The sequence below is a fragment of the Solanum dulcamara genome, chromosome 5 (assembly GCF_947179165.1).
Source record: "Solanum dulcamara chromosome 5, daSolDulc1.2, whole genome shotgun sequence".
Taxonomy (NCBI): domain Eukaryota; kingdom Viridiplantae; phylum Streptophyta; class Magnoliopsida; order Solanales; family Solanaceae; genus Solanum; species Solanum dulcamara.
Window position 1 is genome coordinate 11,071,015 of NC_077241.1, and position 12,827 is coordinate 11,083,841.

The 12,827-nt window shown below is 31.5% G+C and overlaps 1 protein-coding gene and 1 pseudogene across 1 annotated transcript; one reads left to right on the top strand and one right to left on the bottom strand.

The window, feature by feature from the left end:
• Positions 1 to 4,169: 4,169 nt before the first annotated feature.
• On the top strand, positions 4,170 to 7,276 carry LOC129890419 (gibberellin 2-beta-dioxygenase-like). The gene is made up of 3 exons (XM_055965976.1): positions 4,170 to 4,573; positions 5,910 to 6,264; positions 6,983 to 7,276. Exons 1-3 carry the CDS (start codon positions 4,170 to 4,172, stop codon positions 7,274 to 7,276), a joined length of 1,053 nt encoding a protein of 350 aa, XP_055821951.1.
• Positions 7,277 to 10,420: 3,144 nt separating this feature from the next.
• Positions 10,421 to 12,827, bottom strand: part of LOC129890463 (uncharacterized) — a 41,474-nt pseudogene continuing 39,067 nt past the window's right edge.

A 12,827-nucleotide genomic window follows, 5' to 3' on the forward strand; every position in this document is an offset into this window, starting at 1 on the left:
AATCAAGACAAGAACACCGCCATAACCCGTTCATTTTTAAGAGATAACAAAAACGAATAAAAATAAATAAATACAGATAATCATCAATTAGAGTTATCTTCATTCATTAAATAGAAATATAACACTTAACCCAATATTCATTTCAATCAAATTAAGAAGAAAATAAAACTTGCCATATAATTACATCAAACTCCGTAAATAATATCAAGAGATAAGATAAAATTGAACCTCAAATGAAGAAACTAAGTACCGCAAAATCTTGACCGAAGCTCGATTAGGACACCCACAAAATCTTTTGTTGGTTGTATGTAGTGATATATGTATTGTGTTTATATGAAAGTGATGAGAAAGGAAGAAAAGATATGAAGGTGTTTTTCTTTTTCTCTCTTTTTTTCCTTTTTTTTGTTTGTGTTGTGCTCTCTTTTTTCTCATCCTCTTTTTTAGATTATGAGTCTTCCTCTCTTGTATTGTGAAGAAGTGTTGTAGTATATAGGTGTAAATGTGTGAGAGGTGTGGAAGATGAGTGGAGTGTTGTGGGGATAATGGAGGTAGTGTAGATAAGTTGAGGGAAAGAAAATGTGAGTGGGAAGGTTTTAGTTTTTTTTTTTTGAAAGATGATAAAAATATTAATTATTTATTTTCATACTAATAAACTATAAAAAAGTTAAATAGATAGAACTAAAAATATAATTAAGAAAACAATAACTTATTCGTAAAAATCAAAATTAAAAGAAACAAATATTTTTTGTACATTTTCTTTTCTTTAGAAAAAAAATTTACTTTAAAATGTGGCCCTATTTTTTTGTAGTTTTCAAATCTTTTAAAATAAACTTACTAAAAATAAGATAAAACCAAAATATTAAGTTTAGATATAAAAGATATATTTAAGTACTAAATAGTGTAAAATCTTGGGTTCGATCGAAAATTACGTGTCTACACACAACTTCAAGAAAAAGTCTAAAATAGTGTCATTTATTTGGGCAAAGACAGAGTTCTTTTTGTTCTTTTATACGAAGCATTAATAGTCCTCTATATGTTTGTAATATTGGTGCACTTTATGTCCTCTCCCATACATTCATCTATTTTTAACATTAATTTTGTCCATAATTTAGCGTGTATGAATTATTTTGTTGTCTTTATTTTTGCTTAGTAGAAAAAATTACTCCATCTGAGAAAAGGTGAAAAGAAAATCGCTCCTTATTTTGTTCAACCCAAACATCGTTGCAGCTAAACTAAGAATCTATTTTTGTCTTTCGGACTATTCTCTACATTTTTCATACATTATATTGTTTCATAAAGTAATAGCATGAAACTCGAGTAAGTATGATAGAAAACTAATTCACTAGTTCCAAATCTCAAACATGAAGATTTGAGTAAATTAAAGGTGATATAACAACAAGAGACAAGATTAAACTTAACACTTTTTACTAAAGCAGGAACGTACAAGTAAAACAGGCATAGTAAATGAATTACTTTGCATTCACTTCATTCTTACAAATCAAGAACACTCTTCTTTTCGTGTTTGAATCCTACTTCATTAAAAATCTTATTTAGTATATATAAGACATACCCTAAGAGATATTAGGGAAGGAAAAATAAAATAAAAATTAGAAATACGCAATATTTTCATGCTTATTCAAGTTGATTATATACATACATCGATTTTATTTTTCAAGTGAAAAAATAATTTTAATATAGACAAATAATGTTGAAAAAGAAAAATAAATTATACTATTGCACGTGAAATTTGAGGTAACGAACCTCTCAACCATTAAAAAAGAAAAATAGGCAGAAGTTTAAAAGAGGACTAAAAATAAGGAACTATATTTAGTTTTTTTCACCAAAACATCATATTGCACATTCTAATTTTATCCTAAGGGAAAAAACATAAATTTCTCATTGAACTTATCTCGAAATATGTTTAAACTATTATGACGACTTATTACATATTTAAGTTACTTAAAAGTAAATTTATTTTCATCTTGACGCACATACAACCAGTCACATATGATGAGAAAAGATTTTACATTCGAGCCACGTCATCATCATGTCACTGCCACATCAATAATTATGTCAATTTTTTTTAAAAAAAAATAAATTCATGTCACCTAATTGCTTCTTTTTTCTTTTACACCATCAAACCACAATTAAACCACCATCATTGTTGTCATTATCATCAAATTCATATCTCCACCACCGTAGATTTCACCACCCACAATCAAATTCACCATCGGAATCTTCCTACAACTACTGCCAACATAAAAATTACAAACAATCATAATAAATATAACTATATTCACCATCGGAATCACATCACCGACATTACCACCATTGAAATTCATCACAATCATCTACAAATTTCAATATTGACCATCAAAATCACACGAATTTCATTATCAAATATCAAAATTAAAAGTCATACCATCATTAATTTTATCACCTATCACCAAATACATCACACAAAATGATCACAATTACAAATTTCGTTCAAGCTCAAAGAAGAGAATGGTGAAAAATAAAAAGTCGATTTATGAAAGAAAATAAAGTGATTTTGACAAAATAAAAGAAGGAGAAGAGATGATATATGACATGAAGAAAAATAAAAAGTTGAAGGGTTGTCCATGGAGAATGGACCATGTTTTCCTTTTCTTTTTTCTTTTTTGATTCAGTTACGCACTTTTTTTCTTTTCCTTTTAATTCTTTTGCCATATCAGCTTCTGGAGTGGAAATAAATTCACTTTTAAGTAATTCAGGTGTGTAATAGGTCGTTATGATAATTTAGTCGTGAAACATATTTTTTGTGACAAGTTCAGAAGCAAATTTATACCTTTAGACATGGATTAATTTTTATAATAGGTGTGTAATAGATCGTCATAGATCTCTCTTAATTTATTGTTAATATTATTTAAATAGGGATGGCAATGGGGCGGCGCGGATTGAGCTAAACCCGCATATTTTTTAAACCGCCCCGCCCCGCATAATATTTTTTTCCATTATCAACCCGCCCTGCATAAACCCGCCCCGCATAAATTTTTATGATTTTTTCTTTTTTAATTGAGTTTAATATGAAAAATAAAAGTCATAATTTTTTTCATTTTTTGCTAATTAACATCTCAACAACTAATTAATTATTTGTAGTTAATATTTCAACAATTGTTTCTTAATCGTAATTAACTCTGATTAATATTTGTCTAGTTTAATTTTTTTTTAAAAAGAAGAAGCAAAAATTAAAGTCAAAATTTAATACAAAAAATTTATATCTTTGATTTTTACTAATTACAAAGATTTATTTTTTTTCAAATTCCTATTAGATACTTTAAACCCGCAACCCGTCCTATCACGCATTAATTTTGATAATAATTACTTCAACCCGCCTCACATCCACCCCGCCCCACATAACTCTAAACCCGCCCCGCCTTGCCTAGCTCCAAATCCTCCCCCCCCCCCCCCCCCACACCCCATTGACATCCCTATATTTAAACCGCAACCAAATGCAACTTCAGGCATGGGTTGATATTTTTTCTTATGTGGCCGGCTACATATTGCATTATCAGTAAAGCTACAGTTATTTTTTTTCTTATCTAACCACTTAAACTTTATATTATTTAAGCAAAATATGTTACTGAAATTTTAATTATATATATCTGTATATATCTACATAATCAACCAAACGACCCATACATGATTTATTCATCGTCTACATTACACGTCTTTAATGTTCTAGACTAGCAACATTTACTTGACAGTATTCACTATTCTGGCATCATAATAAAATAAAAAAAATTCTCCTATTTATTATTTTCTTTAAACCAAAAAAAAATATAATAAATGAACTCAAGTCCAGATGGCATAAATTGGGTAGAAAAGAAGTTGGTTGCACAATTTAAGTACCACAAATCGAGTGAAAAAAATTAATAAAAAATATCTAGACAGTGTGAATCAAATAAGGATAAATATATTGGGTTAAGTCCAATTTAAATATTTTTCGTAATGAGTTCAATTTGTGTTGTTTCCCAAAAATACTCTCAAGTCCAGATGGCATAAAGTGGGTAGCAAATGCCCCAGATGGCTTTCCTTTGTAACAGTATATATAGTTTGTAACGCCTCTTACCTTTGCTCTCATGCGTTACAAAAAAAACATAAAAAAATTGTTCATCATCCTCTCAGATATGGTAGTTACATCTCATGAATCAATTCTCCCAAATTCTTCTTACATATTTATGACATATAATAATAATAATGATGATGATATTATCCCAGTGATTGACATGTTAGATCCTCAAGCTAAATTTCTTATTACAAAAGCATGTCAAGAATTTGGATTCTTCAAAATTATCAATCACGGTGTTCCTGATGAAACGATGATAAAATTAGAAAATGATGCGATCAACTTCTTTAATTTGCCACAGTGTGACAAAGACAAAGCTGCTCCTGCTAGCCCTTTTGGTTACGGTAACAAAAGAATTGGATCAAATGGTGATGTCGGTTGGGCTGAATATCTTCTATTTGCTATAAACAACGGACTTGTTTCAGAAAAATCCGTCAACATTCCTCAAAATTCTCAGCTTTCCTGGTAATGTAAAGAAATTTCCAAATGTGTTGTTTTCCTCGATTTCAGCGTATGTGGCACAGTTTTTATTTTGAAAGTAAATTAAGATTTTTATTGATTGGAATTTCTCTATGTTTTTTAAATATTTTATACTCTTTCGGTATTGTAGTTTTTGAATTTCAAGATTCAAACAAATTTATTTTTTATCTTAATTTTTTCATATATTTTTAAAATAATATTTAATTGTCAATTATTGTGATTTATAAAATTTTTACGTAGTTTTCGAATATATAAATTTTATTTAAAAAAACTTAAAGATTTTAGGTATAAATTTAAGGTCAAACTAAAACAGTTTAATTCTCCAAATTTTAATTATATCACATAAATTGAAAAACGGGAGTAGTTCTTTTTAGGTGATTTTTAAATATAATATAAATTTATTTCAAAAAATTTAAAATTACTATAGCTGATTCACGATTCAAATTTAAATATTTTTTATCTCAAAAGTTCATTATGCTGCATAAATTGATTTTTAAATATAATATATATATATATATATATAAATCAAGAACGTGTATTTTTCTATATATTACATAAATATTTGCTATTTTTTGTTCACAAATCTCTGTCACCGACTACACTTTTTTCAGTAAATATTGTGAATATCGGCGACTTTTTCATTTAACAAGTAAGGTTGATTGGATTAACTCACTTGTTTAAGTTGTTTATAAGTCATATGTTCACATGTGCGGCTTTTTTGATTTTCTTTAATTTGGACAAGTTAGGTTGCTATTTAAATTTATGTGTCAGCTTTTATATTCGATATTTAAATTTCTATATTAAATTTGAAAAAGCTGATATATTTTTTAAATTTAAATTTTTATATTTTGTTTGTGAATATTTAAGTAATCGATCCTCCATGGCTTAAGTCGCAAATATTGAAGTTGTTATCGAGTTGAAGGGCTCGGAAAATATTTAGTTTTAGTGTTTCAAATATCGGTGAAATATTTAAAAACTTGTCTAGCAATATTTAAATTAAGATAAAGAATTTTTTACTCACAAAATTTGTCATTTTCAAGTAAAATTCGTGTTAAAACACAAGTTAACTTCCAAATATACTTTTGTTTTTCAATTTCACTAAAATTTCACTATTTTTCAATTTCAACCAAGTACCGTCCATATGCCTACCTTAGAAGGAGAGATTCGTAGGATTCAGCTCCTACAAGTGATACCATATATAAAGAAAAAGTGGCAATTTCAAAAAAAAAACAAAAAACTTTGTGTTTATATGTTATTTATTTATTTAAAAGGATCAACAATATTTTCACTTATCATTTAGTATCTTTATATGTATGTACAGGTATGCTCTGAATGAATATGTGACAGCAGTTAGAAATATAGCATGTGTTGTGCTGGAAAAGATAGAAGAGGGTTTGAGGATTGAGCCAAAAAATGTGCTAAGTAGGTTGCTTAGGGATGAAAAGAGTGACTCTTGTTTTAGGATAAACCACTATGCACCATGCACAGAAATTGAAGCATATTTAAATGGTGGTAGAAATTTTATTGGTTTTGGTGAACATACAGACCCACAGGTAATATCTGTTATAAGGTCTAATAACACAACTGGACTACAAATATCACTTAGAGACGGTACATGGGTCTCAGTTCCACCTGATGAGCACTCATTTTTCATCATTGTTGGAGATTCCCTGCAGGTAATAATTACTAGTAACATTTTACATGTGATTTTTTTGGATTTGCACACTTCTTTTTTTTTTCATTCCCTGCAAATAATAACAATTACAAGTAACATTTTTCATGTGATATTTTTGGATTTGCACACTCATATTTTTTGGATTTGAAAAATTTAAGCTTTTAGTCATGGGCATTTTTCACTTTTTTTCTATTGAACTCTAAAAAATATATTGACATAAAATTTCATAATTCAAGTTCAGAATTTTCAAAAATTTGAATAACAACAACAATGTATTTTTACTTTTTTTTTTACTCCCAATTAGTCAAAAATAACTTCAATTTATATTAATGATCAAACACAATTAATTTTTAAATATCATTTTTTTCACTTTGAAAACAAAAATTACGTGGTCATTTGGCCGTTTTCATTGTAAAATTTGAAAAATAATAATTTTTGGTTGTCCAATTTTTAAATTTCGCAATGAAACATGGTTAAATGCCAACTTTTTGGTTTGTTCAAGCATGACCAAAAACTAGTACATCATTTTAAAGATTTTCCGACTTGGTTTGTCCAATTTTTCAAAAACTATTGATTGTGCAAAACAGTAATTATTTATATTTTATAACTTAAATGGTACATAAAAAACTAAATAATCCTTATTAATTAGGGGTTATTTTTCTCTAAATTGAAATTTTGGGGTTAATTAATTTTAATTTGTTTGTGTGTTGTGATGGCAGGTAATGACTAATGGGAGGTTTAGGAGTGTAAAACACAGAGTCTTGGCAAACAGTATAAAGTCAAGGTTGTCAATGATTTATTTTGGTGGGCCTCCTTTGAATGAAAAAATAGTACCTTTATCATCTTTAATGGAGGAAGAAGAAGAAAGTTTGTACAAGGAATTTACATGGCTTGAATATAAGAAATATACCTACATGACAAGATTGGGTGCTGATAGGTTGGAACTGTATGAAAAGAATATTAAAGTACCATATGATCAAAAATTACCAAATTTAGGAAAAATAATGCTGTAGGATTTTGTCATCCAATAGACAAGTTTGGAAAGGTTTTGGTTTTTGGTTGGAAGTTCCAAGGTAGTAAAAAACCAAGATTTTGTTTTTGTTTCGTCGGTTTTTTTTTTTTTTTTAATTTAAAAAACCATGGATGTTCAATAAAATGCCATGTAATAGTCATCGTGTTGCTTCTTTGTATACTTTTAGCAAAAGCGTGTGACATTTTTTGGTTATTTTTTTGTACGCTGATAAAGTAGAGTTTTTATTTTTATTCACATCACGTTAAAATGATTTACAATAGCAAATAAAAAGTTAATAATAATTGTCAGGTTAATGGAGGTTTGTTGGAGAACAGGGAAGAGACTATCAATAATGAATGTTAGTAGTTAATTTTAGTTTCTTAATTTCATTAGAAATGTTTCTTTTATTTCATTTTTTAAAAATTTATTTTCTTAAATAAATGTTTTCTAAATTTTTCGATCAATTAAATATAGAAAAATAAAAAATTCATGTTTAGAAAATATTTCCGTTCATACCAAACACATCCTTAGTATATATTATTATTATTATTATTAGGTACTACAACAAAAGAGATATTTAGTGGTAATAATTTTTTTTTTATTACTGCAAAACATTTAGAAGCAATTGATTTAATGTAATTGCATTCAGAATCACTAAAACTTTTAGTGACATTTGTATAGAATGTTGATTATAAATATCCATATTTATTATTGCCATTAAATATAATATAACGATAATTATATTATTATCATTAAATAATTATAGCGAAAGTATTTATTGTAGTGAGGTTGTCTATATAGTATAATCTCCTACGAACTCAATATTGTTGTAACCTATAATTTGACAATGATATACTGACCTCCCACAGATAAGTAAAGGCCTCCTCTAGATAAAATTAGTGTCTATTTACTACATTCAAATTTGGTTCCTAGATAAAATTGGTAATCTTAGATGTGAATCCAAAAAATAGAAACAAAAGAAAAGAAAAAACAAAAACAATGTAACACCTCAACATTATGCTGTAAAAGCAAGCAAATATCCATTTTTATAATTTCTTTTGCTATATTCTCTTCTTATGTGTGAGTGTGTAAGAGTCGATAGAATGTATGTATTCACTATCAAGGACCAGGTCTTTTGACAGAATAATAATGTAAAAAAATAAATAACATAAAGTAAAATCAACACAATATTTTATGTGGAAACTCTTCTTGCTTAAGGAAGGAAAGAATCACGAACTGTCTCACAGGATTTTAGCTTAACTTGATACGATTCAACCTAGAAAAACAAGAACAAATGTGGAATCGAAAAAATAAGGAATGAAAATATAAATAGATAGACACAAGATAGGAAATCGAAAGCAACTAAAGTGTATATTAAATCATATAACCTCAATCGAATTAACACCTAACTCTTATGATGACCTCGAGGAAATTGGATTCACCTCGCAACCAACTTTTCTAAGCAAAAAGACAACCAATGTTTAACTAAGCTCTCAAATCACACAAGGAGTATTGTTCATTACTAGTCAAAATAATCTACCTAAGAAAGAAGACAAGGCTAGCTAGTTATTAAAAAATAGCCCAAAAGTGGCCCTCAAAGCATTACAAAAGTGGCCAGTTTTGACTGGCGCCACTTTGACGATAGATGTGATGACTCGTCAACCTCACTGTCGCTCTTAAACAGTGGCTAATTTTACCAGCCATTTTCTAAGGCTGCATCTAACGGTCCGTCGGCTCTCTAAATGTCCATCGATCCCTCCGTCACTCTGAGGTAGTCCTTCAATTCCACCAACATGATGTAGAATCCCTTGGGTGGTCTCAAGATGTGCTCAACTACCTCCATCTTTGAGAATAAACCTTGAAGGGTTTGCAACTCACGTGCTTGACTTTTTGTGAATGGTCTTAATGAGATCCAGATCACATCATTCTCTCCTTCTTGAAAGGAATTTGTCCTCAAATCCGCATCTCCATCATCATGGGTATCAAATAAAGAAAGGTCACTCACATTGGAAATGTTATGCACTTGATACTCTGACGGAAGATCAATCTTATAAGAATTGTTGTTGAGTCTCTTAAGGACTTGTAAAGGACCATCACCTCTAGGCATCAACTTCTCCTTCCTTTTGTGGGGGAACCTCTATTTGTGAAAATGAACCCATACCCAATCTCCCGGTTCAAGCACAAGTTTCTGCCTCCCTTTGTTGGCTTTCTTTGCAATCTCGTGGTTCTTCCTTTCAAGTTGGATCCTCACTTTCTCATGCAACGTTTTCATGGCTTCGGCTCTCTTTTCTCCTGAGGTGTCTCACTGAACTTACACTCTAAGTACTCTGTCTTGGTCCTACTCAGCTTAAATCCTTTAGACTCCAAGGTATGTATCCAATCCTCCAGCTTAGCATTAATTCCGCTACGAGTCTCATCGATTAAGACTATGTTATCGGTAAAAAGCATACACCATGGCACCTCAGTTTGAATATATCACTTCAATCCATCCATCATCATGGAAAATAAAAATGGACTAAGAGTTGATCCTTGATGTAACCCCATCACAACTGGAAAGTGCTCTGAGTCCCCTCCAACTGTCCTTATCCTGGTTTTGGCACCCTCATACATGTCCTTGATCACCCTAATGTATGCCACAGGTACACCTTTATCCTTCAAACATCTCCATAGTATCTCTCGTGGAACTTTATCATAGGCCTTTTCTAGGTCGATGAATACCATATGCAAGTCCCTCTTCCTCTCTCTATACTACTCCACCAGTCTCCTCATAAGATGGATGGCTTCTGTAGTTGAGTGTCCAAGCATAAATCCGAACTGGTTCTTTGAAATATAAACGCATCTACTCACCCTTATCTCCACCACTCTTTCCCACACTTTCATAGTATGGCTTAAAAGCTTGATACCTCTATAGTTGTTGCAGCTCTGGATATCCCCCTTGTTTTTGTATAGAGGGATCATTACGCTCAACCTCTATTCTTCAGGCATTGTTGCAGTCTTAAAGATGACATTAAATAACCTAGTCAGCCACTCCAAACCTACCGAGCTCCCACTCTTCCAAAATTTCTCAAGAATCTTATCAGGTCTGGTCGCTCTTCCCCAGTGCATCCTACATACAGAACCTTTAACCTCTTTAACCGTAATACTCCTACAACACGTAAAATCGTGATGCCTCCCTGTATGTTCCAAATCTCCCAACACAATCCCTCTTTCCCCTTCTATTATATGAAAATTCAACTAAAGGCAAATGTTTATCCCAAGTAATTAATCTCTCTTTCACTATGGCTCGAAGCATAGAACACAAGGTTCTATTTACCACTTTGGTTTGACCATCGGTTTGGGATGATAAGATGTGTAAATCAATAATATTATTCCAAGATAGCCCCACAAAGCCTTTCAAAAGTGACTAAGGAATTTGGAATCCCTATCATTTACAATGGTCTTGGGAATACCATGCAATTTGACTTCTTGTGAATGGTCTTGATGAGATCCGAATCACATCATTCTCTCCTTCTTGAAAGGAATTTGTCCTCAAATCTACATCTCCATCATCATGGGTATCAAATAGAGAAAGGTCACTCACATTGAAAATGTTATGCACTTGATACTCTGATGGAAGATCAATCTTATAAGCATTGTTGTTGAGTCTCTCAAGGACTTGAAAAGGACCATCACCTCTAGGCATCAACTTCTCTTTCCTTTTGTATGGGAACCTCTATTTGTGAAAATGAACCCATACGTAATCTCCTGATTCAAGCACAAGTTTCTACCTCCCTTTGTTGGCTTTCTTTACACTCTCATGGTTCTTTCAAGTTGGATCCTCACTTTCTCATGCAATGTTTTCATGGATTCGGCTCTCTTTTCTCCATCGGTTTGGGATGATAAGATGTGGAAAATAATAATCTTGTTCTAAGATGGCCCTACAAAGCCTTCCAAAAGTGACTAAGAAATTTGGAATCCCTATCACTTACAATGGTCTTGGGAATACCATGCAATTTGACCATATTCTCAATAAATAATGATGCAACATGAGAAGCTTCATCACATTTGTTACATGTAAAGAAATGAGCCATTTTAGAAAATCGGTCAACCACAACAAGAATATTATATTTCCATAAATTGGTCCTTGGACCTAGCATAAAATCCATGGAGATGTCAACCCAAGGTCCATGAGGGGTGGGAAGATGGGTGTACAACCCTTGGGGAATGAGTCTAGGCTTGGTACGCTTGCACTCAACACATTGGCTACAAATTTTAGCAACATTGGATCGCATTTTGGGCCAATAAAATTGCTCATCAAGAATACTCAAGGTTTTAGCGATGCCAAAGTGTCCCATCAATCCCCCATCATGTGACTCTCTCACAAGGAGTTCCCTCCAAGATCTCATTGGAAAAAATGTCTCTTACCCTAAAACAAAAATCCATCAAATTTTTAAAAAGGAGTAGATAATCTCTCCCTAGACCACCTTTACCTTTCCCATTCTTCACAATCTAGCTAGAAAGATCTTTGCAAAGTAGGGGTCTTCGGGATACCATATCCTCAAACATTCAAACCCGAGCAATTTGAAAGACAAAGTATTTATCAAAATATTTTTTCTTGACAAGTCATTGGCCACAACATTTTTCTTCCCCTTTTTGTATTAGATTGCATAAGGGAAAGTATCAATAAATTCAATCCATTTGGCATGCCTCTTGTTTAACTTTCCTTGGGACCTAAGGTGTTTTAAGGACTCATGGTCGGTCTGGATGACAAATTCTTTGGGCCACAAGTAATGTTGCCAATTTCCCAAAGCTCTAATCAGAGCATACAATTCAAGATCATAAGTAGAATAGTTCAAAGTTTCTCCTTTTGTCTTTTCACTAAAGTAAGCAATGGGATTTTGGTCTTGCATTAAGACAACTCCAATGCCTACCTTACTAGCATCACATTCAACTTCAAACATTTTCTCAAAATTTAGAAATTACAACAAGGGAGCGGAGTTGAGCATGGATTTTAAAGCTTCAAAGGCCATTGATTGCTAATCACCCCACTTGAAAGGTTTATCCTTTTGGATTACCTCGGTCAAGAGAGTGGCTATAGTGCTAAACCCTTTGACAAATCGCCTATAAAAACTAGTCAACCCATGAAATCTTCTTACATCGCTAATGGATTTTAGGGTTGGTCAATTCTTAATAGCATCTATGTTGGATTCATCCATTTTGACTCCTCTTGAAATCACAACAAATCCTAGGAACACTTCATCCAAACAAAATGAGCATTTCTCAAGGTTGGCATACCATTGTTCTTTCTAAGCACATCAAAAACACCCTTTAAATGTTCAATATGTTCATCTAGAGATTTGATATAAACAAGGATATCATCAAAATATACCATAACATATTTTTCTATAAAGGGTTTCATCACATGGTTCGTCAAACACATGAAACTTGGAGCATTGGTGAGACCGAACGACATAAACATCCATTTATAGAGACCAAATTTGGGATTGAAGGCGGTTTTTCATTCATCACCGAGGTTCATTCAAATTTGGTGGTACCCACTCCAAAGGTCTATC